The following is a 26,200-nucleotide window of genomic DNA, read 5'->3' as shown; positions in this document are numbered from 1 at the left end:
GAAAAAAAAACCGCAAAAATTTCAAGTCGCCATAATGTCATCACCCGTTCACAATGCCTAGCTTCAAATATTTTTACTTAATTTATTCCCACCAATGATGATTGACATTCCTGGTACAATCTCCCTCATTTTGTGTCGTTTGCAGCTTGCTCGTCAGAAGGCCGCCTCCGTGTGCTTTTTCTTTCGTTGACACAAAACCGGCCACGTATTTGACTTGGGCATACACGTGCAAGTGCCCGCGGTCTCATGAGTTGCACTGACTTCGGAAGTGTGAAAGCTGCGAAGACTGGGGCATCCAAAGCGCAGTGCTAGAGGCTGGCACTCTAACACGCATGCAGGGTACTGGGCGTGGCTTTGGCGAAGAGGTCTAATGCAGCGACCAACAAAATTGGTGATTGTTGAGGCAGTCAGAAATTCATACAAATTTGGGCACTCTTTGCAGCCAGAGAGCGACTTCAAAAATAGGTAAAGCAGGAATACTCGCTGGTTGAAGCGCATGTACTATCAAACACATGAAAGCAAGAAAATAATTAGGGTTTGTTCAAGTTTAAGGAGAGCAAGTAGGACAACACAGTAGATTACAACCGTGTAATTACATATAAAATTCGTCCTGCACACAATCCAGTTGATATGCAGCTTGAATGCGCTTAGTAGTTGCAACAATGAACGACGATTGAGAAAACGGGTGTAATTAGATTCGAGGGCTGCTTGTACGCACTGTTCTATTCCCAGATTGAGTGCAAATGCAATGAAACATTACGGCATTCACAAAGGGCCTAGGCCCGCAACCTAGAGTCGGGACCATGGAGCACATGCTTTTACCTAATCATGAGCTATATCTACCAGCCTCGTTGACCAAGACATAACCGCCGCTCAACACCAGGACGTAGTTGATATGGTGGATACCAGGAGCCTGGAAGAATGCTAACATCATCGTAATTCATAAAAAAGGAGACGCCAAGGACTAGAAAAATTACAGACCGATCAGCTTACTGTTCATTGCCTATAAGGTATTTACTAAGGTAATCACTAATAGAGTGAGGACAATTTTAGGCCTGAGTCAAACAAATGGTCAAGCAGACTTTCGTGAAAGATACTTGACAATTGGTAATTTTCGCACTATCAATCTGGTGATACATGAATTACCATACTATAACCAAACCCTGTATACAGTCATTAGAGAATACGAAAAATAATCAGATTATGAGAATGAATATCAGAATAGCAGTCATGCAGGACCTGCGGAATCTGGCTCTACAATAGCGTTCACCAAAAATACTGCTAGATATTTTTAGCGCGTGCACAGCTACCATAGTCCTCCATAGAGTCATAAATATAATTCCAATAAGAAAGGGTGCGATGTAGGGAAACACGACAGCGCCAATGAGATTAACCGCCAGTTCACAGGAGCTATTCCGAGGCCTGGTTTGGGAACAGTTGGGGAAAGAGCTGATGGGTATTACCTTCGTTATCTCCGATTCACTTAGACTGCCTTGCAATGCCACTCAGGAGATAAACAGCAAAGCATGACCAATGAGTTAGACCGACAGAGTAGTACTGTGCATCTATTAATTGATATGCTCAAAACCAAAGTAATGCTAAACAGTCGCGTCTTGAAGGAAACAGCTTGCAATTGGTAGCGCGGGGCTGGAATTGGTAAGGAATCCATGTACCTAGGACAAGTAGTGTCTGCAGATCCGTATTACGAGAGCGAAATATCTAGAAAAATCAGTGTAGTGAAGCGCATTTGTCATGTGTCAGATCATGAATACCAGTTTACCAGTGTCCTTCAAGGAAAAAGTATGCAGCAGCTGTATCCTAACGGTTTTCGCTTTGGTAAGAAACATGGAGGGTAATGAAAAGAGTTCACATAAGTTAAGGACAGCACAGCGAGCTGCGGAAAGCAAATTGATAGGCGTAATGTTAAGACACCGGAAACGGGCAGAGTGGGTCAGTGATCAAACAGGAAGCAATCACAAGCTAGTCGAAATAAAGGGGAAGAAATGGGCTTGGGCAGGGCATGTAATGCGAAGGAAAGATAACCGCTGTTTCTTAATGGTAACGAAGTGGATTCCAAGAGAAGGCAAGCGTAGCTGGGGGCGGCAGAAGGTTAGGTGGGCGAATGAGATTAACAATTTTACGGTTATAGGGTGTCCGCCGCGGGCACAGGACAGGGATACTTTTGAGAGATATGGCAAAGAATGTTGTCCAGCAGTGGGTGCAGTCACGCTGATGACGATGATGATGTCCAAAAGCCATAGAATCTTTTCAAATGGCTTGTGATATTTCTCAATGATCGTCATCGTTGGCTTTGCTACCACCGCTGCATGAGAAAGGCCTCTTCTATATTTCTTCTCTTAAGCCGGTCTTCTGTCACCGTCTCCTCGGAAACTACCGAATCTAATCCGCCAATCTGACTCTCTACCAACCCCTTCGCTTGCATTTCTTGGATTCCAATCTGTTACCTGAACAATAATGACTCATGCAACACTCAAGCAATCGTTCGATACCAGCATAATGGTGGCGAAAATTTGCATGAATATCTCATACATTGCCTTTCGGGGAATGAGAGACTTTTGTAGCGAGAAGGAAGGAAGGAAGGAAAACGTTTATTGAGCTCTAGAGAGTAGGCGAGCAATTTGACGGAGTCAGGTGTGTCGTCCATCTTCTTAGCAATGGTCGTCTGCCCCTAGTCCAGGGTTCCGCTGGATGCCGCTGCCAGCTGTGCTCGCCGGATTAGCCCAAGTTGCACGTCCTGACGGTCGCTGGAGAGCATTCCTTCCCATTGCTCCGCACTCGGGTTTGGTATTTTTGGTGCCACCTCTATTTTCTGGCAGGCCCACGTTATGTGATAGAGCGTGGGTGTTTCATGGCACCATGGGCATTTGTTTGTGTATTGTGTGGGTTGTATTTTGTTGAGTGTATTTAGATTCGGGTATGAGCCCGTCTTTAGCAGCCTCCAGGCGATGGCGTCTTCCCTATTTATGTGGGGGGGGGTACCGTTTCCTGCAGCCCTTGTAGTAGTTTAAGATTGCCGAGTAATCTCTAGGGACAGGTTCGGCTTCCTCGAGGTCGCTTGTGGAGGGAGCTCGGTAGAAATTGTACCCTCGAACTACCCTGTCGACCGCTTGGTTGCCTTCCACACCCGCGTGTCCCGGCGTCCATACCATCGTATGTCTTATTGGTTCTTCTTCTGTGCTTTGTTTGGGTCGGTCCCCAGAGCGGAGTATGCGGAGCGCTTTGTGACCTATTCTGCCTAACATGAAGTTTCGGCATGCCGTATGAGAGTCGGGTAGTATTGTTAAGGATCGCTTAGTCCGGTAGCCCTCCGCTGCCGCTAGAGCGACGGCCACTTCTTCAGCCTCGACTACCGTGCAGTCCCGTAGCGACGCGCTGATGATTTCCCGCATGTCCGAGTTTATCACAGCCGCTACAGCGTTGGGGTTGTTTTGTCCCGTCCTTCTGGGGTATGTGGCTGCGTCCACATAAACCGTTGTTGTCTGGCGGGCTAGTGATTTTTGGATGTACTCGGCTCTCGCCTTTCTGCGTTCTTCGTGTAGGTTGGGGTCCATGTTCTTGGGGATGGGGGTCACTCTAATTGTGCCTCGTATGCCGTCCGGGATAGTCGCGGTTCGCTGGATTTCTTGTATTTGTTCGTTGCATCCCAACTTCTGCAGAAGCTCCCTGCCAGACGGAGTCTGCTGTAGTCTCTGCAACTGGGCAACGTGTTGTGCCTCTCTCAGTTTTTCAAAGTTTTTATGAAGTCCTAGTGCTAAAAGCTTCTCTGTGGATGTGCATTGCGGTAGATGGAGTGCTGTTTTGAATGCTTTGCGTATAATCGCATCAATCTGTTGGATTTCGCTTTTGATTGGGTTGTAGTATGGAAGACTGTAGGTGACTCGGCTGATCACCAGGCTCCTGACCAGCTTTAGCGTGTCTTCTTCTCGCATGCCCGAGCGTTTATAGGGAGACGCGCGTGATCATGCGGGCAACTTGTAGGGTGGAAGCTTTGAGTAGAGCAAGTGCATGTGTACACCGTTGGTTTGATTGTATCCATATGCCCAAGATTCTTATGAGTGTTTTCTCTGGTATGGGTTTTCCCTCTAGGTAGATTTGCTACACTGGGCAACCAGTCAAGGATTTTGCGGTGGCTGGGAGAGGCCAGTTGGGATCATGCGCCGTTACCATGGCAACCGGAGAAGAGCGGCCGATGTGGCGTGCGCTTCTGCGTCGCCGCAGCGACGGAGGCCACGCGCCCGCTCCAAATCCGCCTTGCCCGCTCCACCGTCGAAACGAAGCACGCCGCGCGCTTCGTCGCCGCGTCGCCGCACGCCGCTCTAACACCTGAACCGCGCTTCGCATGCGCAGCATTGCGTATAAAACTCGGAGATGTAATAGGCGGCTGTATCACAACGTTTGACATGCATGCAGAAAAGTGGAGTCGAGCGGATGCTAATTGGCGGTATAGACAAGATAATATGAACTCTGAGCCACCTCGGTTGCTCAGTGGTTATGGCGCTCGGCTGCTGGCCCGAAAGACGCGGGTTCGATCCCGGCCGCGGTGGTCGAATTTCTATGGAGGCGAAATTCTAGAGGCCTGTGTGCTGTGCGATGTCAGTGCACGTTAAAGAACCCCAGATGGTCGCAATTTCCAGAGCCCTTTACTACAGCGCCTCTCATAGCCGAGTCGCTTTAGGACGTTAAACCCCATAAACCGAACCAAAACAGAAGTTGAACTCTTCCGATTCTGAGGTTGTCGCCTGGAACTTGGCTTCTCACCAGAGATAATGAGCGTAAGAGGGCGAAGAGAGCAGCGGAGACGCCTGAACAGAGAGAGGAACGGCTTGCCAAATAGAGATGCCAGACTGCCGAGCGTAATACACAGCGCATAGCCGCCAAGATGTAGCCCAATGTCTCTCATTGCTAAACATACTGTGAACACGAGCTCAGCCAGGGAAACGTACCTCTCGCTACGTATATCCTGGCACAGCCGAGCTAAACCACTGCCAGGTTTTTTTTTTCCAACAGTGGCCGTTCACTCGTGTAAAGAGGCGCAGCCAGATTAACTATCAGCAATGGTCTGTCATCCACGTCCGGTCTAGGCCTACTTTCAGCTAGACTATGTACATAGGATGGCCCGACAATCCCGCTAAACTACGCCCAGGTTAAACCAGGCTATCAGCAATGGTCCGACGTTCCCGCCAAGACTATGCCTATAGTCAGCCAGTCTGTTAACGATGGTCTGACGTCCACACCGAGATTGTGCCCATATTCAGCAGGTTTATCAACAACGGTCCTGAAGTTCGGGCCAGTACTAGGTGCATTTGCCAGTCATTCCACTGTGTCTGGAACATTCATCTCTAATAGATTGCCAATGTCATTTAGAGTAAGAAAGTGTATGCGATTTGGTGTCCCGTAAAGCTTTATACCACCCCTCTTGATGTATGTTCTGCAACCTGTTTTTGTCAAGCAGCCGTTTGATACACATAGACCGGCCAACAACAATGCACACTCGTTATGCTTGTTCTCCAGCAGCCGGACCTTGTATATGTAACCTTTTATATAGAGGGTGCCCCAGCTAGATATAGCCAGGGTTGAAAATTATGCCGAGGCATTCTAAGACGACGCCACCAAATGCATGTTGGTGGTTATTTAATGGAGCAAGTCACACTAATTTTTTTTTCTTGTGCCTAAGTGCATAATTACTTTAAATAAATTCACCAACTTCGAAAGCAAGAAAGATAGGCAAAAAAGCCAATGAGAAAGTTGTAGAACTGTCCGGAAAACGTCCAACTGAACAGTTTTTAGCATTCCATCTATTACGTATCAACTTTTTCTCGCTCATTGCAGATGCCCACGAAATACAAAAAATACCACATGACATGCCCGCCTGCGCACGCGATTGCAGTGCTCTCAAACGTTCCATGTAGGAGCGAGCAGATCATTTACCTGGTTGTGCTTCCGCTTAGAAGGTGACAGGGCAGCGAGGCAGCAGCTGGTTGTTCTATTTGCGCAAGCGGTATGCTTCACTTGCGGCGCTTAAAGTAAGCGACGAGCAGACACAGTCCTTATCGTTTGCGCTCGCGTTATCGCACAGCCAATGCCCGCGTCGCAGCCTTGTCTCCTTTTGGCAACAGCACACCCGGCTAAATCGCCTCTTTGTAGGGCGGAACTTTTGAAAGCAATGCAATCGTATTGCGCATGCGGACATCTCACGTGGTATTTCTGTATTTCGCAGGCATCTGCGGAGAGTTAAAGAAAGGCGATACGAAATACATGAAAAGTGAGAAACTGTTCATTGGGGCGTTTTGTGGAGCGTTCTACAACTTGCTCATTGGACTTTTTCGCCAATCATCGTTGCTTGCAAAGTTGGTTAATTAATATTGACTAATTATGCAACTGAGCCCTATACAAAAATAGCGTGAGTTGCTCTATACACAAGCCTGCAACATCGCATTGTCTTGTCACGACAGGTCGCGTCGTCTTAGAGTGACGCGGCGTATTTTTAAACCTTTTCTAAAGTTATCTGGGACACCAGTATAAGCAGCCAACGGACACGCAAGAAGAAATTAAAGGATTCAAGATACAAAACTTTTTCCATTTACGCTGGCAGTATACCGCTAGATACCCGGTTCCAGGAGCCACTGAACTGATGACTCATATAGTCATTAATCGTTGCACTCCTAATTTAAAAGAACAGTTGCACTGCCTTCTAACAAATTCCTCGCCAAGCTCTTGCTCGATGGCCTCGCTGTACATCGAAGCAGCAAAGACATGCACGATATGATAATCAGCGTAAGTGCGACCATCGCAAGAAAAATACTCCAATTATTAGATATCACTGCGAGTTTTGTGACCACGGTGGGCGAGAAAATACCCACAAGACATTTAATAGAATAATTTGCGAATGATGCTTACTAACTACGGCCACAATATTTGTAAAATTTGAAATCGAAATTTATAAACTTGCTTTTGCTGAATGGCTAGTTTCTAATCTTAATTTGTCGTGTCGCGCCATGAAATGCACATATTAATAGACACAAAAGGAGATAAATGTAATAAATGATACAATTGAACGTATTTTTTTAGATATTGTCATAATGGCGTATCTCTAAATTACCAACTGGTTTCGTTCCTTTTCATTCAAGCAAAGTTATCGCTCAGTGGAGAGCGCATCCTCCCCATGGACGTGAAAAGAAAGTGAAGCAGTTTTTTTTTGTACGCAATAAAATATAGCGTGCAAAGACGGCTTCCGCAGTCTTGCGAGAAGTGCTGAACGCAGCAGTCTGACGGTTACTTTGTTTTGAAAAAAAGACTAAATTTATCTACATCGCTTTGCATCCATGTAACATGTGAGATGCAACACTTACTGAAGCCACACGAAAGCACTCCTCTTATAGTCCATGTGTTTTTGATTTAGAGACAACTTCAGGTAACATCCACTGGAAACATGAATTTCGCATTTCCTCGTAAGCCAACGAGTGGCCAAGCCAAGGAGAGTTAGTATGGGGATAATAAACATATCCTGAAAGGCCTGCTGCAGTGGAAGAATAAACTTTTTTAATACCCGTCTCGCGCAAACGATAAAGGACTAACGTCTTCATGAAGGACTAACGTCTTCACGCCACATGACACTGCTGCCCATGATTGAAAATGTTGTCAAAGTGCCGTAAATCCTTTTCACAAAAGATGAAAAACAGAGTTTGTATCATTCTGGCTGCATTCCTTCGCGCTCAACATCAAGTTATACATTTGAAAACGTGAGTTGGCTTGCAGAAGTCGTCCCAGTGCTTTGTTGTATTCATTTTCCTGCCATACAAAAAAGGATCGGCGCTTAGTCAAAGAAGCAATTATTTCAATAACCATGCTCATTTCCTAACGTATTTTATAGTAAAAATACGATGGTACTCACAAACAGAATGTTGCAGGCCAGGCTACTGAATTACACCATAGATCTCAAAACGTATCAGATGTTCACTGTCACATGCGTAGACTACGAACGGCGTCAGCTGAGCGTGGATGTTTCCTGAGCGCGCTGGTTGTGTGACCACTCGCCGCCATGCCAGCCGTAGGCCATACGCGTTGAGTGAGTGTCAGACAGAGGAGGAGCGACAAGCAGATAGCTTCATTGTCTCTTTAGGAGATTTTGCTGTATCTAAAAGAAAGAGCAGCTGAAAAGGTGTAGAGGAAAATCCAGGCAGGGAGCATGAGCGGCACTGCGCGTAGCTTTGCGCGAGGGGAAAAAAATTAGAGGAGGACTCTATACGTAAAATCAAAAAGAAAAAATTACAGGATTGCACCATGTCTGCTTAAGAGCGGGAACGCGAAACCCCTTTCTCTTTCCTCTTTTTCTCCGTCAAATTTCGTTGCTGGTAATTTATTATATCAAATTGTGTAATTTTATTTGTATCTATTTTTATGTGTTTTTTCAATTCTTGTTTCTTCTTTTCTTTTAATTGTCTTCTCGTTTTTATTTTTTTACAGCGTAAGCCTTCTCACGCAATCACGTAGTTTTTCATTGAATCATCACAGAAACCTGCTTCAAACACAGCATTTATTTTAATTCATTCAATTTAATTAACTAACGAAATACAATTCATCAGCCAAACTTTCCCCATTTCAATATCTTCTCTCGCACTACCTAACACAATCAATATTTTGCACACTTTACATAATCGGGCGGACAAAATTTGCCGACACTTTTTGCTTACGCTACATATCAATGTAATGCTTTCGCATTAAAAATAGCTCCTAGCACGCCGCAGAATAGCACTCTTCAAAGAAAGGGGCTCGGCTGGGGACAAAAGGCTTCTGTACGGTATTTGAAGGAGAGGGGAGGGGTGTAACAAGTGAAAGCATTCAGAATCTCTGGAGAATGCATCCTAGGCCAGTCGAGAATGTGCAAGGAGGCAAGGAAACGACAGTGTTAAAGTGTCAAGCTATTACATGAGTGCAAGATGGAAAAGCAATAATGAAAGGCGAGCCTACAATGTTCAGCGCACCATACGTTGGAAGACGAAAACATGGAGCTTGGTCATCGATTTCGCCAAAACGGCTTCAATCGTTAACGCAATGTTTGCCGCCATGTACCTCTTGGGTCTACCTGGGAAAAGGGGGTACTATGAAAGTACCAGAAGTATAAAAGATTACTAAAATTAGCATTCACAAAGCGTCCTCTTCGAGTGTGCACTATGTGATACATGTGGCAAACTAAGTACAATAACACATGTTAAAGGAGCGCAGTTCATCAACACAATACAAATACTCGCTGGTAGAACGAAGAATTCTCTACTTTTTACACACAACAAGGCCGACAGCTCGGCTTTGCCATGGTCATGGATCCCGCCCGTACGAGTGTGCGCTAGCTCGAAATGCTACTCAGAAATAAAGGAATTCTTACTCATCAGTATTAAAGCATCGCGCAAAGAAAAAGCAAATAAAAACGAGTAGAATTGCGATTCGGAACAACTTCCAATGTTTTTAAGCAAAAATATATGCAGGAGCCACCACAGCATCATACCGGAAAGCGCCAGAAAATAACAAAACAATTTCAGCATTACAAAAGCTGGTGACCTTAGCTTCGCGACCTGAGGAGGCAGAGCCGCTTTCTGTTTATTTGTTTTTTTAAATCAAAGCTACATTGACGCAAAGGTAGCTACATTTCCTTTCTGTTCTACTGCCTCTACACGCTGTAAATGTGCAGCAAGTTGTTCACGTCTGCTGTTGTTAATGCGACCAAATCTAAATCCCGCTTTAATTACACCGTCTCTTCTATTCAAATGCGCCCTGATTATATTTGTGACCTAGTAGCATTTTAGCAACTAAGATACCGAATTTTCTTCTTAATTCTAGGGTGAGAAACCTGTGAGCGAGGCATTTTATCGCGACGATATTCGATTCTCAGTTTGCTGAGACTTGGAGCTAAAAGCGTACTTCGTATCTTTTCAGGCTGTGAATAAGTGAGCGCCCGAAAATACTCCCCGTAGCAATTTTTTCAAAGACAATGCACTCTTAAACTGTGGTATGGGCTACCGATGGCATATATAAACTTTGCAATGAACTATGGCTGGCACCTGGTAGTAACATCATATAATATTTTATGAGTATTGCTTTAAGCTGCTGTCGAGACGTTGTAGTGACCGCCGTTTCTTTTGTCAGCCATTTTTTTATCGTACCTTGCTATCTCAGACAAAGGAGTAGAAAAATATCGTCAGTGTGAAGTTGACCACGTTTTATTTACGCGACAGTTTTTACACGCTTAAAAATTTCGAATGTTGCTGTATATAATGGTTAATATTTGTGGGTAGAAGCTTTATTTGAACTGAAAGAAAAGGGCATAGCACTATAGCGGCTGATAAGCCGTATTTACATGAATGCGACAGCAGCACATGCTATCAACTTTCTTCAGTATCGCGCTCATGTAAACAGAGGAAAAGTGCCAGAAAAATGCTCTAATCCACCGGACAGGGGGGATGATCGAGAAGTGCAAGTCGCTGTTTAGGTGTGAATGGAAACAGGTTTCCAGTCACCCCTCGTGCTCCCTGCGTTGCCTACACAATACCCTATCAAAGGGTTAACAATGCAGACCACCCTCATAATGGGAGCGGCTGGCCCCCTCTGCTGTGTGCCCAGGGCAAGACGCCACCGTTATGCTTGATTTGATGGGGTAGATGTAAACAGTGGTGCGTCGCATCCACGAGATACGTTGTAAATACGATGCGCCACTGTCGTAATCATGTTAACTCGGCTGTATATATTGTAGCGCATGTTAGCGTGCTTCGTTTTCTCCCACTTAATTCTCTTCAAGCTACAACAGTGCTCAAGGGCATTAATCGCCAATTTTTCTGGTAAAGCTTGCCACTTTAGCTTCGCAGCTTGAGAGTGAGGATCAAGGATTTTTCTTTTTTATCTTAGCCGTCTTCTCTTTCGCTCCTAGACTGCTCTAAGTGTCCTAGTCAGGATCACTCCCTCTTGTACGCATTAAATGCACATGAAGCGGTGCATGTTTTTTCACCACTTATTTGTGGTAAAACTGAATGCCCGCTGTGGTCGCACAGTATCCTTTAAAGAAATAGCGAATACATAAACTTTGCTGGCCGTTTTCGCAATCGTAGTGGAGTCTTATGCGGCAGAAAAAGATGTTAATCTGGTATGTTTGGGTGCGAGTTGAAAGTGGTTTTGATAAAGCAGCGCGGCATGCGAAGTGTTCCGCGTAGTGTTTGTTAATGCGACTGTGCAGGCGACGCAACAGCTTTCTATGTTGCTCTTTTTACCTGAGGTAACGTTTTTGCTCGGAAAACGCACTGTCATCAAACAGGAATTGTTATGGGGCTAAATCGAGCGTTGCTGCAACAGAAAACCTTCGACAAAACCGTGTATACGCTTTACGACTACATTGACCATGCATTCCGTTTTGCGGCGAAAGCGGCATGTTGTGGTGTGAGTCATGAAGGGATTTCTTTCATCTCTTTGAATCGGTTGTCCAATTTTCTCTATCTTAATTGGTTCCAATGGCATTTTATATGAACAGAAGGGCTGTGAACATGCATATTTATTGTCAGAATAATAGAAGAAGAACGGCGGAAAGTGCGTAATTTTGTTTGCTCTTACGCAATTTATGCAATGAGAGAAAAAAATACTCTATATCTTCTTCATTTATTAAAAAATCTTTACTCATTTGAAATGCTTGCATTGGATGAGACGAGAGCTGTAACAAATTTGAATCCGATTTGAAATATAAATTGGAAGAAAACAGAACCGCTCCATTCTGCACGTTGTAAGCATCCTGGCGACAGCCCGTCTGGGTTAGCTGCGTAATCAGCCCGGGACACCTGCAGCCGGGGTCACTGCACGGCGATAGGCATCGTGGTTCCCACGGCCTGCCCCGCTTGGGTTATTGGATTCGAGACGGAGGACTCTGCTGCCGTTTGTAAACAACATTGTTCCCGGAATATCGACTGTGCGGTACCGAGGCAGTTAGCGACCGCCAAACCGAGCAGGAGTGGCTTACCCCTTCAACTGTGCCGGCTCGTCGGCGCCTCACCTATTCGGACTTTCCGGAAGACGTGTTCGGCTTGACAGCGTGAGAACTGTCGTTCGGACGCGAAGACAACGCTTTCTCTTGTGGGGGCGATTGTCCAGCGCCACCCTCTCTCTCCGGCGAGACATGTGACGGGGGCGTGTCCCTATTTGAAGTGGTGTGTGTGTGTTTGTGTGTGTGTGTACGACAGCACAAGTTAGGCCACGCCCAACCTTTCGAAGACCTCCTCTAACCTGGGAAATCCTAGGGACCGGACCCTTTTAAAACCGGACAACGAGTGCCATGAAGAGGAATCCTCGATCATCCTTAGGCCTTCTCAGATCCTCCAACCTTCCCCCATCACCCTCCAATGGGTTCTTAAATCTTGTAAATAATGTAAAATAAACCACTGTACAGTTTCCTTCATAAACAAGTCTGACAACGTCATTCGTAGAAGGGACCTGCGGCGCTGAAAGCGTCAGCCCACTCAAGGACCCCTCATCTCCAACAACTGGTTGACAGCAACTGGGATGGGCCGTGCGACATTGTGTTTTCTCAACCGGTAAGCGTTTCGGCATTTTGCTATAGGATTCGCCAGGCTTAAGATTTTGAGAGAATAATCTAGAATCACTGGGAAGTGTATGTCAATTGAGAAAAAGTAATCTCACGACATTTTGCAGATAGCATTGACAAAGCGGAGAGAGCGTTGCCATGGACCTTAAGAAATATTCAAAGTCGGACTTGCTGTTGTTATGCGAGGAACTCAATAAAAGAACAGGGCAAAATTACAAAACCTGAAATATTCAGGAAAATTCAAAAATACGTAGAGGGCGATCAGCTGGTAGATACGTGGCATTTGGTAGAGGAGGAAAAAGAAAAAGGGAAGCGGAATGGGAAAAATAGAAAGAACGGCAAAAGTGGAAAGCTGAAAAAGAAGAAAGAAATGGAAAGCGATTGCAGCTTGAAAGAGAAAATCGAAAGAAAGGTGACAGTACGAGAGCCGGGTCTCCCGAAACAGCAAGCGACGTACCATCTTATAGAATGAACAGATTCATGCAGCCCTATGAAAGTGGAAGGGACATAGGATTGTACCTGGCAAACTTTGAGAGAACTTGCGAAAGAGAGAACTTTGCTCCCAGTACATGGCCGCAGCGGCTTCTGACACTCTTGCCATGTGAAGTAGCTGAAGTCATAGCGAGACTTAGCACACAAGACGCAGCTGACTACGAAAAAGTGAAAGCCAGCCTGCTAAAAAGGTACCGGCTGTCAGCCGATGCTTTTCACCAGCGCGTCAGGAACAGAACTAAAAGAGATAGCGAGGGCTATCCGGATTTCGCGTATGGCCTAAAGACGAATCTGCTAGAGTGGCTAAAAGGAGCCGAGGTTTATGAAGCCGAGACTAAATCATCGAGTGTTTTTGCCTTGAGCAATTTTACCGAAGCATTCCTCAAGTGGTGAAACTGCGGGTTCAAGACGGGGAAAAAGTCGACACAATTGAAAGGACCGCTGAGCTAGCAGAGGAGTACGTTTCGCGCAGAATGTTGAGCACTGAAGAGGGTGAGTCACACGCTCGAAACGCGATGCGAGATAAAGGACCTAGCAGAAAGACGCGAAGGGCTAGAAGTTCGGAGCAATCGGAGGCAACGAAGGTAGGGCCAGAAAAGCGCGAAGAACCGGCAAAGAGACAGGGAGCAGAGAAAGTAGCGAAAAAAGAGTTTGAGGCTAGTAGGCCATATCGTTGCTACAACTGCAATGGTGTCGGGCACTTTGCAGCCAAGCGTACAAAGCAACGTTTTGTGTTCTCGTGTGTCGAGGATAACGCCGAGAATCTAGAGCTCCTTAAGCCATACCTGCACGAGCTGCACATTAACGGTAAACCATGCAGGGTGCTTCGTGATAGAGCCACGACGATGGACGTTGTCCATCCGTCTTACGTTTCCGCGGATGATTTTACGGGAGAAGTCTCGTGGATAAAACAGGCAGTAGAAGAACACAGGGTATGCCTTCCCAAAGCTAGAGTGAGAATTTGTGGACCGTTAGGATAGCTAATCACTGAGGCCGCAGTTTCGAAGGCCGTGTCACTTCCATATCCTTACCTCTTCTCGAATCGATCAGACCAACTGCTACGCGAGAGAGGCCAGAAGCTCGTAAGCGGGGTGATACAAGCTTTGACGAGGTCGAAAACTCGCCAGCTCGCATCTCAACTAAGTCAGATTCCTGAACCTCAGGTAGCCAGAGACGCACCAGCCAGCATGTCGTTGCAAACAAATGAGGAGGGAAGGGAACCAACGAGGAATGAAAGCCAGACAGCTGACCGAGCAGATGAGCGACCAGAGACTTCGACCACTAAGTCGGTAGAGGAGGCAGAAAACGCTGAAGGATCTTTTATCTCCAACATCACGTAGTTTTGATCGCCTTATGGAGGTGAACAGGAAGTCCCTAATAAAAGAACAGAAGCAGGATCCCACTTTGGAAAGACTGCACCTTACAGCTAAACAGGGCATTGCGAGACGCAACATAACGATGCATGAGAAGGGAGGCTTACTATACCGACACTACCAGGACAGAAAAGGCAAAAACATTTGATCAGCTGGTCGTGCCCGAAAAATACAGAGCGACATTCTGAGTCTGCCACGGAAATGGCTGGGCAGGACATCTGGGAATCAATAAAACAATGGAGCGACTATAAATTGAATATTATTGGCCAGGTTGTTTCAAAGATGCAGAACGCTACGTAAAATCATGCGATGCGTGCCGAGAGAAACATAGAAGGCTCCGCTTAAAATTGTTCCATTGAGCTCGGAACCCTTCCACCGGCTTGTAATAGACACAGTAAGCCCTTTGCCAAAAACGAAACCTGGCAATAAGTACTTGTTTACTATGCTATGTCCCGCCACAAAATTTCCCGAAGCAATTCCGTTCAAAGACTTGACCTCCACAGAAATAGTTGACGTCCTTTTGTCAGTGTTCGCGAGAATAAGATTTCCAGCCGAAATTCAAGCCGATGAGTCGACGGTCTTTACAAGCGCCTTGACGACCACATTCTTAGAAAGATGCGGAATAAAACTGTTACACAGCTCGGTGTATCATCCGCAGTCCAACAGTGTAGAGAAATGGCATTCGGAGCTGAAGTGGGTACTACGCACTCTTTTTTATGAGCATAAAGCAGACTGGGAGGATTGTCTGCCGGCCACACTTTTCGCTTTACGAACAGTCCCCCACGAAGCTACCGGGTTTACGCCAGCAGAACTCGTGTACGGAAGATCCCTCCGCTCTCCCCTCCGAATGCTGAGAGAAATGTGGGAAGAGACAGGAGAGAACCAGACAGTGGTTGAGTACGTGCTTCAGCTACTGGACCGCCTTAACAACACGAGGGAATTAGTAAACCGAAATATGAAAGCAGCCCAGGAGGCCGCCAAGGTCTATTTGACAAAAACGCGCGCCTTCGAGGTTTCACCGCGGGCGGTCGCTTGATGATCCTCCAGCCATCGAGAAAAAACAAGCTGGAAGATCACTGGGATGGTCCAGTGGATGTGTTGCAAAAACTTTCGGAGACGATTTAGGCGCTAAGGGTTCCAGGCAAGGGAAAGCAGGAGAGAATCTATCACTGCAATCTGATGAAGCCGTTCGTGGAACGCAGCGGTATCGTCAATCTGACTCTAAATGAACCAGAAGAGCTGGACAGCGAGAGTCAGGGTTGGAAGGGAGGTGCGGACGCTAGTGGCAACGTGGACAACATTCTGGCTCTCTCCGTGAATGCAGATTTCCTAAGCGGGACCCAGGTCGTCACGCTAAAGCAGTTGTTGAGCGAATTCGCTGACCTATTTAGCAGTCGCCCGGGAAAGACACACCTCCTGACGCACGAAATCGAGCTCACCTCTGATGAGCCGGTATGGTCGAAACCCTACAGGGTATCACCGCGCAAAAAGAAATAATGGACGCGGAAATTCAGCGCATGTTGGAGTTAGGGGTTGTAGCGCCAGCGGAAAGTGACTATACCTCACCGCTAATTCTTGTTGAGGCCCCAGGCAAAGATCCTCGTCCCTGCGTAGATTATAGAAAGCTGAATGCAATTACCAGGGATCAGCTATACTCGATTCCCAACATAGAGGAAGGAGAGAAAAGGTGAGCGGCGCGAAATACATTTCCGCCCTCGATCTCGTACGAGGATATTGGCAAGGTCCCCTCTCAGAAAGCGCCAGCAGGTATGCCGTTTTCTCTCCCCAGCGGGCACCTTTCGACCCTTACTGCTTAGTTTTGGGTTGAATAATGCCCCCTACAGTTTCTCGAAACTCACGGATCACGTACTGAAGGACATGCAGTGCTTTGCACTCCTTTAATTAGACGATGTGGCTATTTTTTTAGGAAACCTGGCAAAAGCATCTAGAACACCTAAAGACCGTGTTTTCCAGTTTACGACAGGCTGGACTGACACTGAAGGCAGAAAACTGTAGATTTGGTTGCGCTCAGGTGACGTACTTGGGCCACGTTGTAGGCCAGGGAGCTAGGAGCCCATCCGAGTTAAAGATTGCCCCAATCGCAGCATTTCCGCAACCACGGAAGAAAACGGACGTTGGCTCCTTTTTGGGATTAGTTGGGTACTACCAGAGACATATTCCTAGCTACTCTCAGCGGGCTCGTCCCTTAACAGACGCCTTGCGAAAGGGAGCACCTACTAACGTAAGTTGGGATAACCAAAAAGATAACGCCTTCAAAAGCCTAAAGGAAGCACTCGTGTCCCGACCCTTGCTCAGGACCCCTGACTATGGGAAAGAGTTTATAGTCCAGTGTGATGCCAGCGATAGAGGGCTGGGTGCTGTCTTAAGCCATGTTGGCTACGACCATGAAGAACACCCAGTTCTGTATATCATCCGCAAACTGACCAGTAGAAAGGAAGCGTACAGCGCTTCTGAAAAAGAGTGCGCGTGTTTATTTTGGGCAGCGCAGAAGTTGTCGCGTTACCTGTACGGAGAAAAGCTTGTATTTGAGACTGACCATTGTCCTTTAACGTGGCTGCGACAGATATCCCCCAAAAATGGTCGCTTGCTAAGATGGAGTCTGGCTCTCTAAGAGTACAATTTCTCGGTGCGTAATAAGAAGGGGAACCTGCACGGAAATGCTGATGGCTTGAGCAGAGTGATGTAAGCGGGAGAAATTAGAGGAATCTCCTCCTGTGTGAGTGTTTTTTTTACTTGGTTCTGAGTAATCCGGCTGTGGCAGTTTCAAAAGGGAATGTTTCGCGCTCAGTCGGCACAAAATTAAGCCAAATTTAAACACAATTACCTGTACGGAGCAAAGTTTGTATTTGAGACTGACCATTGTCCTTTAACGTGGCTGCGACAGATGTCCTCCAAAAATGGTCGCTTGCTTAGATGAAGCCTGGCTCTCTAACAGTGCAATTTCTCAGTGCGTTATAAGAAGGGGAAACTGCACAGAAATGCTGATGGCTTGAGCAGACTTATGTAAGCGGTAGAACTTAGAGGAATCTTCTCCTGTGTGAGTGTTTTTTTTCACTTTGTTCCGAGCAATCCGGCTGTGGCAGTTTCAAAAGGGTATGTTTCGCGCTCAGTCGGCACAAAATTAATCCAAATTTAAACACAATTTTTTAAAAGTGTATTGTCGCTGGAAGAAGCGTAGTGATTCTTTGGCGAATTCCGAGCTTTTGCTGTGGGTGGGGCAGTGCTTTGCTGTTTGGAGCGTCCCACCTGCGCTTTCCTTTGTTGGTGGTGCTTTGTGTTCTGCCGTGGGGGCGCTGATATTTCAATCCAGGGTGGCAACACGGGCACCATCTCATCTCTTCCTGCCTAGTGGTCGTCAACGCTGGACATTCGACATTTTTCGGGCCGCGGAGGAACTGTAAGGATTCTGGCGACAGCCCGTCTGGGTTAGCTGCGTAATCGGCCCGGGACACCTGCAGTCGGGGTGTTGGTTCCCACGGCCTGTCCCCGCTTGGGTTATTGGATTCGAGACGGAGGACTCTGCTGCCGTTTGTAAACAACATTGTTCCCGGAAGATCGACCATGCGGTACGGAGGCAGTTAGCGACCGCCAAACCGAGCAGGAGTGGCTCACCCCTTCAGCTGTGCCAGCTCGCCGGCGCCTGGCCCATTCGGACTTCCCGGAAGACGTGTTCGGCTGGACAGCGTGAGTACTGTCGTTCGGACACGAAGACAACGCTCTCTCTTGTCGGGGCGATTGTCCAGCGACGCCCTCTCTCTCCGACGACACATGTGACTGGTTCGTATCCCTATGTGAAGTGGTGTGTATGTGTGTACGACAGCGCAAGTTAGGCCACGCCCAACCTGGCGAAGACCTCCTCGTACCTTGGGAATCCTAGGGACCGAACCCTTCTAAAACCGGACGATGAGTACCATGAAGAGGAATCCTCGATCATCGTCAGATCTTCTCAGATCCTCCGACCTTCCCCCATCACCCTCCAATGGGTTCCTAAATCTTGTAAATAATGTAAAATAAACCCCCTGTACAGTTTCTTTCATAACCAAGTCTCACAACGTCATCCGTGGAAGTGACCTGCAGCGCTGAAAGAGTCAGCTCACTCAAGGACCCCTCATCTATAACAACGTATATACCAAATATACCGTATCTTAAAATAATTGCCCTAGAAGTGTTTAATTACAAAACTTCCGTCAAAGAAGTAAAGTTCGCAAATTCAACAACTTACAGACATCTTGTCGTTCTTTGGGCACAAATCGTATGCGTTATTGACAGCAGTGAACGTAAAATTGAGTAGATTCTAGAGCTCCATCAGCTGATAATTCGGTTATACAGAGTTTTAACCATAACGTGCCGCACAAAAAAAGCATAAAGAATAATTTTTCGCAGAGATTGGCATAAGTAATCGTATACTGTATAGGGTACAGGGAACTGTACGAAACCTACTACAGACTGAGACAAATTGGAGTTCTATACAAGATCACTGTTAAAACGCAACCCAAGACACTTAACAGACGATAAATATTTAATAGGTTGACATGTATGTACAACAATCAGGTGTGTCTAAGAATAACGGTTTCACAGGAAGCATTGTTTTGATAGAGTTGTGGAAACAAACAAGTCGAGTTTTAGTAGAATTGATGCTCATTAAATTATCCGCAAAATAGTTAATAGCTTTAGTTGTACTATCTGTAAGGAACTGAGTGCATCAGACTAATTATTTGACAGAATAAAGGAACCTTATAATCGGCTAATTGATATATACAGGTTGTCCAAGCTAACTTGCCAGGGTTTAAAACTAAACCGAAGCACGCTAAGACGACGTGACAAATGCATACCTATGGCTATTGTTAAAGCAAGCCAAACTATTTTTTGTGTTTGGCTTAATTGCGTAAGTAATCGAGATTAATTAGCCAACTTTGCAAGCAATGGAGATAGGCGAAAAACGTCAAAGAGAAAGTAGTAAAATGGTCCTCAGAACTTCCGATTGATCTGTTTTGAGCTCTTAGTCTTTTACGGAGCAGCCTTTTTCACGCTCTCTACAAATGCGCGCAAAATAGAAAAAATACCACGTGACATACCAGCTTGCGGGACACAGTTGCAGTGCTCTCAACGTTCCGTCATATGGGAACCGACTCAGCAGGGCAGCGACTCAGCAGGCGGCTGTGCCATTTAAGGTATGCTTCTCTCGCGGCGCTTGATCGTAGCGACAAGAAGACACGGTCCTTATCGCTTGCGCTCGCGTTATCGCACAGCCAGCGCCTGCGTCGCAGCCCTGTCACCTTTTAAGCAGCAGCACACCGGACTAAATGAGATGATTGTTGGGTAGAAGGTTTGGGACAGCTCCTCCTCTCCTCTAAAAACAGAGGAGGCGCTGTTCGAGAGCACTACAATCGTGGCGTGCAAGAGGGCATGCCACGGGGTATTTTTGTATTTCCCAGGCATCTCTAGGGAGCGAAAAATAGCCAATTCGTAATATATGAGTCAGAAACTGTTCAGTGGAACGTTTCGTAAACCGCTCTACAACTTTCTCCTTGGACTTTTTGGCATATATCTTCGTTGCTTGCCAAGTTGGTGAATTAATCTCGACTAATTATGCAGTTCAGTTCAATACAAAAATTGTGTGAGTTGTTTCATACAATAGTCAGCAACGTGGATTTGGTCGCATCGTCATAGAGAGCCACGACATATTGTTATACCCTGGCGAATGTTAGCTTGTACATCCTCTATTTTTGTCTACTGCTCAGACAAAATCAGTCACATAAATCTTAAAGACCAGGGGCTTAACATTCAGGCCAGAAAGACTCCAGAATGAATACAAGTAACATTTAAACATTTTCCCACTTTCACACATTCTCGTCTGTTTTGCTTAAAGTGTGCAGAGTTAAAGACTATGCAGGAAGTTATAGTAGAGCCAATTTCTAAGATAGAACATCGTGGCACTGTCAAATGCCTTAGAGGCATCCACTAAAAGAGCACTTGCTAACCATTAGCGATATTGTGTGGAATTTACTACATAAGAGAAAGCTTCTAATATTCTGTGCGTACCTTTACCCTGTACATACCCATACTGATTTGATGATAATACAGTATGCTTATCCATAAAATGCCTTAGCATAAAAGACACATGTTTCTCCGCTATTTAAGCTATACAGTGGATTATCGAAATGGGCCTGTAATTTTCAACTTGATTACGTGCATCTCACTTATGAAGTGGAATTACTAGTGCAGTTTGTTTTCAATTCGCATCACACCAACAAAATAGGATTCAAAAGATAGCAACATATGTCTAATTGCGTCAAAGGTCCTCTGGAGTTTGGTAAAAGAGATTTTTTCGAAGCCAAATGATTTGTGTACATCAAGTAAGGAAGATGTCCTTAGTATATCAAGCTGTCTGTTAAAGCCCATGCATGTGGCCGCCGTGTTATTGATCCCGATGTGCTTGAAGAGAAGTGGTTATATAAGCGTGCTGCAGTTGGATCTTCAGGAGAAAATTTTGATGAAAGGCTCTTTTTAGAACAAAAAATGTTGCCCCATCTAAGATTGTTGATAAGCGACCACGTTTCATTCAGGTCAAATCGAGCTTGAAATTTCTAAAATATGTGGGTTTCGCACGAGTAAGCATTTCATTCACCTTGTTTCTTGCGAATTTTTATTCTAAGCTCATATCATTGCTGTTGAGCCAGCACTTGGCCTTAGTGCATATTGCCGAAAAAATTTCGCTTGTCATCCAATTCTGGCTCAGGTGGCGTTGCCTGATTTTGACAAAGCTTGTTGATGCTTGCTTAGAAGAATAAAGGTGTACCAATTCGCGGTACATATTTTCTGGTTGCACAGTGCATAAATTACTATCCCAGTCATTTTCTTGGAAAATGTTTCAAAGAACTGTTGGAGGATTTATGCAAATTTGTTTGAGTTAATAGCATCTGGTAACACGTTCAGAGTATGTTTCAGTGAACTGCAGATACAATAATAATCAGAGAGCTTAACCAGTACAATGGCAGATTTAACGTCTAGATTAGGGGCACGAGCATTTCCATGATCCATGCAGTATGAAACAAGGCGTTGAGAAGGAAATTCCTGACGAGCCGTTGCGTTAATTCCTGTTTCAATTCCTGATTTAGATAATACATTTATGTAATCAACAACTACCTTGTACCGCCGGACGTAACATGTCTATTAATGTTGCCCATGAAGCAGGTACATTCATCGGTTCCTAGGCAAGATGACACAGAGTCGAGCTCTTTCAAAAAAGGGCGGCTGTTTCCACATGGCGTACGATATACGGAAATCAAGAGAAATAAAAATCTTGGATTAGAGAAGAGGAGAGTAACAGCTCTTCAGCATGGTCTAACGGAAAATTTAGTTCGGAGACAGACCAAGTGTACTGTGGGAGCTTGATGGTTGGCTGGCGCCAAAACTCTAATTATTCGGATCAACCTGCCCATTGCTGCACTGTACTTAATTTTGGAGGGGGTGAAGCGACAAACTTCTCCACCCCGCCTGCGACGGAAGAGGCTCGGACTGCTGACCTGTGAAAGGGGCCACGCCTTATTAGCCGTTGACCGGGGGTCATGAGGCTTAGACAAGTTCCGTGACAAACACTTTACTCAGCCAAATATCAACAAGCAAATGCTATGAGAGCAAGCCTGGCAAAATATCGTCAGTACACAGGCGCGACGCAAACAACAATGAGGACGAAAGCACTGCTATTGACACAGAGGAGAAAACATGAGCGCGCTAACTATAAAACAAGTTTTCAAGATTAAAGCATTGCGGTAGAAAAGATGAGGACGAGAAACAGAGATCGACAAGACAAATAGTTCAACAGAGTGGGAGATACGGTGGCTTAGTTGCGGAGTGGCAAGATCCGGTCATAGGGAGCGTCGCGCTGCGGATCTTCGTAGGGGGCTGAGGCGGGGTTGCGGACACGGGCCAACTTAGGCCACGCGTCTTCGAGGCCGCCGTCACCGCGCTCTACGCGTAAGAACCACGCCTAGGATCGCTTGCCGACCAGTTTTCTGGCTGACCTCCCTTAAGTCCGCATGCACTGATTTCTCCAAGCCAACTGGTCGGCTCGCGGTTTTCCCGCCGGCGCCTTTTTGTGGCACAATAACAAACAAACAAAAACATTTTCAGGCGCCGTGTGTAAATAAAACGCAGGTGCTGTAAAGAGGAAAAGCGAAGAAATGGTGAAGGAAGGCAGTAGAAAGCCTCGATGCAAACGAGAATCGTGTGCGACGGTCGCGAAAGGTGTCGTGGCATTCAAACCACAACTCTCGGTTCCTGCTACGTATAAGTGCTCGCGTCCAAGCGGCAATACGGGGAGGGGGTGGAATGGACTTTGACAGACTCTCCATCGTCGCGAATGGTTAACCGTGCACGCGGGAGGTGAAAATCGTCGCCGTCGCGCCACGACATGTTTAGAAATAGGAAAGCGGGTTCACTACCTTGGCCGAAAAAGAAAAAGAAGCACAGGACAAGCACGAACTTTCTGACAGTCGTACTTGCAATCGGGGGGCAGTGGAGTATAGCTTAACTGTTGAACACTGTGGTAGGACTGATGTGAAGATCCTTTGAAATCTGGGAATGCAATGTAGAGAATTACAAATGGCGCATATAGGGACATTAAGCCTTTAACCCTATCGCGTCGTACTCTTAATGTGGACCCTGAGTGCACCCTACAGTTTTTGTGCACTAGCAGTAAGACCATAACTTACATATTTCACCAATTTTTATCTGAATTCTGCCTGACCTTGACAACCGGGCCTCTACCTGAAACCTAAACTCAAATGAAAACCTATGCGCTAGCAAACCTAGTTTGCATTTGCCCAGTCACGCTAAATTATTCGTCATTTTTTTACTTCGCTCATTGTGCATTCAACGCCTCCGCAGAACATTTCGAATTTCTCACCATCATGACTTAATGTAGGCGCGTAGGCTTTTACCACCTGCAGAATGCACCATTTATTAAGATTAATTACAATAACTTCCACCTAGTAAATGTAAATGCTATGGACATCCTCTGTTATATAGCAATCTAAATGCTTGATCTATTATATTCTCAATGAGTATTATCAAAATCCATTTAATACCCTCTAGTTGCTCGAACAGCACTGCTAGACTAGCTTCACTGGTTATGGTCCAAGCGTTTAATGCTTCCATGTTCAAATGGCGAACTGCTTTAAGACGGAGTCAATATTTTATATCGATAAAAATTATGCTTGAATCAGAAGCATGTGGATTCTCAGCCGACGAGCTGAAAGGCGGAAAGATGCGGCGCTGCTCATAACAGTTCTTTTAGCGGAGGGCAAGTCCCGTAAGGGAGCCGACTGAACTAGGTGCTGGCTATCGCAATTTCTCGCGCAGGATGTGAAGCCTGACAGCCCTGCGGAAAAGTCTCAACTGCTGGTGCTCGACTTTCTGCTCAAAGTGAACGGCGAGACTGTGCTGGACATGCCCATGGGACGGGTGAAGACTCTCATCGCGGCCAGCGGTGACCAGATGCTGCTGACGGTGATGTCTGCGAGCCCCTATCGCGCCCTAACCATGCGCCGCGACATGATGGCCGTTTTGCGTGGTGCGCCGCGCGAGAGCGTTGTGTTATATCCGGTGCGCGCAACCTACGCCCTCCAGAAGAGCTACGGTGTCGAACTGCTCGAGCCAGATGTGTGGGACGACAGAGGGAAACAGTTCGTCAAGGTCTACGTTGTAAAGGTGAAGGATTCGCTTGACTTATTGTAGTCACCTAAAACGAGCTAAAAAAACTATTGTTCTAATAGTATATCTGGTATTTAAAGCGCACTGTCACGCAACGACGGGCTCCAATAAAGAGCACAGATGCGTATTTAAAGGCGCAGGTGAGCGCAGGTAAACGGGTATACGTTTCTTGAAGATCAAGTCTATGGCGGCTGCATAATGCAACATTTATTTTATTAGAGCTGCTAACACCACATACCTCGACATTGTTTCCGTATAATAACCGGTAGTGATAGGGTCTACAGTAAAGTTAAACGACGAGGAATTTAGGCAAGATAGCGAAGTCGAAAGCAGCAGGCTCTTTCTCTATGCTCGGAGGAGTCGTTGACATTCAAGTTCACGAGAAGGCTCCACGTACAGTAGTTAATTTAGGGCGTTTACGTGTGCATTGGTCTATCCTCAACCCTGAGTTTGAATCGATCCTCGAAGATCTACTACAAACACTCAACAGGCTTCGGCGTTTAGTAACAATATACGCAAAGAAAACGAGACCTGATGGTGATGTGACATGTTCATGCCGCAAATTTGCTTTTAAATTTCTGTGTCTTGATTTTAGAATTGCAGGAGTTGATGCTGTTTGGATTTAGGGCTAGTACACCGCAGAATAAAAACTTTGCCGCCTAGTTAAGCTCATTTCAGTGGTTTGAGAGAGGCGCTGCAACGCTGGAGGCTTTGGTCTCCGCGTCAGCCACCGCAAATATTGCCAGACTATCATCACTTGTGAACACCTTTAAAATGGTATTAAGGCGGTGCTGATCACCATAGGTTAGAGGCTAGCTTTGTAGCTAATCATCATGGCGTTCAGTCATGGAGTTCATCATGGCGTTCATCATGGCTAATCATTAAGGCGTTCAGTCACGAGATGCAGATCCTCACTACGGGGTGTCAACCGAGACTCCCTGATGAAATCTATACAGTTCACTGCGCGGTCGCTCACAATCATCAACGGTTGTTTAATGACGCAGGCGGCAAACGTGAATCCCGGGAACCAGCCTTCTCTCTATCCTGGTGACGTCATCTCTACTGTAGACGGGACACCCGTGGAGCTGATGACGCGCGAGCAGCTCTACAGGATGCTCAACGGGGCCCGCTCGCAGCTGCCTGTCACTGTGGTGCCGCTCTCCCCGCTTCGCTCAGCGCATCGCGTGCACATCAGCAAACTGCGTGAAACCACGATATCGGACACCACCCTCGTGACTCGCCTCAATGCTGCGGAGTACGACAACGAGGAATCCGATTGAAGTAGTGCGCCAAGGAATTGCACGGTTCAACGGCTCACCATTGTGCGAGCTCTGCGGTCGCGCAGGTAGTGATGGGAATGCAGTTATCACTGCGCATGCGTCGAGATATGCGCGGATCCTGACGGATGACTGTGACTCTTCAAGGCTGTAAAGCATGGGCTCCTTATGCAGGGCAGCAGTCTTTATCAGCAACGTCATTCATTCGATCATGTGAAGAATAGGAATTTAAAGAGACAAAAAGTCTAGGCACTGTAACATTACATAACGAAACGTAACGCCTTTTCTTTGTAATCCTGTAATGTATTATGTATAAGAAAAAATAATGTATTTTCAAATTCGCATATATTAAATATTTATTTACATACCTCTTTAAATTTAATTTTGAACAATAATGTTTTATTTTCAGAAGCAATGCCTTTTTGAGTAAGCGCTTCAAATTCTTTCCACTGTCGCCATTGCATATATTCTCACAGACAAGGAAACGACGAAGGGTGTTACTGAAAATATTCTGGGAGCCTCAAGTATTTTCTTTGGGATCCAGAGGTTTTATATTCGTACAAATAGCCTCGCTTGTGTCAATAAACGTTTAAACAGTAGCACTAAACGCGCTGCCCTAAGGGAGATTGATTCCAAGCTACGTGCGCATACACTGTGCAGAGCAGAACTTTCAGCCACCATCCGGAAGTGGCCAGTAATTCGCTAAAGCCGCTTTAATGCTTTGAAAGCAT

The 26,200-nt window shown here is 46.0% G+C and overlaps 1 protein-coding gene across 1 annotated transcript in view; it reads left to right on the top strand.

The window, feature by feature from the left end:
• Positions 1-25,494, top strand: part of LOC144129234 (microtubule-associated serine/threonine-protein kinase 2-like) — a 427,846-nt gene extending 402,352 nt beyond the window's left edge. The window contains exons 10-11 of the mRNA XM_077663240.1: positions 23,842-24,189; positions 25,197-25,494. Of these exons, the coding sequence (XP_077519366.1) occupies positions 23,842-24,189; positions 25,197-25,472 (624 nt within the window). The 3' untranslated portion in view covers positions 25,473-25,494. The remainder of the gene's footprint in view (positions 1-23,841; positions 24,190-25,196) is intronic.
• Positions 25,495-26,200: the final 706 nt, after the last annotated feature.

The sequence above is a fragment of the Amblyomma americanum genome, chromosome 1, assembly GCF_052857255.1.
Source record: "Amblyomma americanum isolate KBUSLIRL-KWMA chromosome 1, ASM5285725v1, whole genome shotgun sequence".
Classification (NCBI taxonomy): domain Eukaryota; kingdom Metazoa; phylum Arthropoda; class Arachnida; order Ixodida; family Ixodidae; genus Amblyomma; species Amblyomma americanum.
This window is presented reverse-complemented; position numbering and strand designations above follow the sequence as displayed.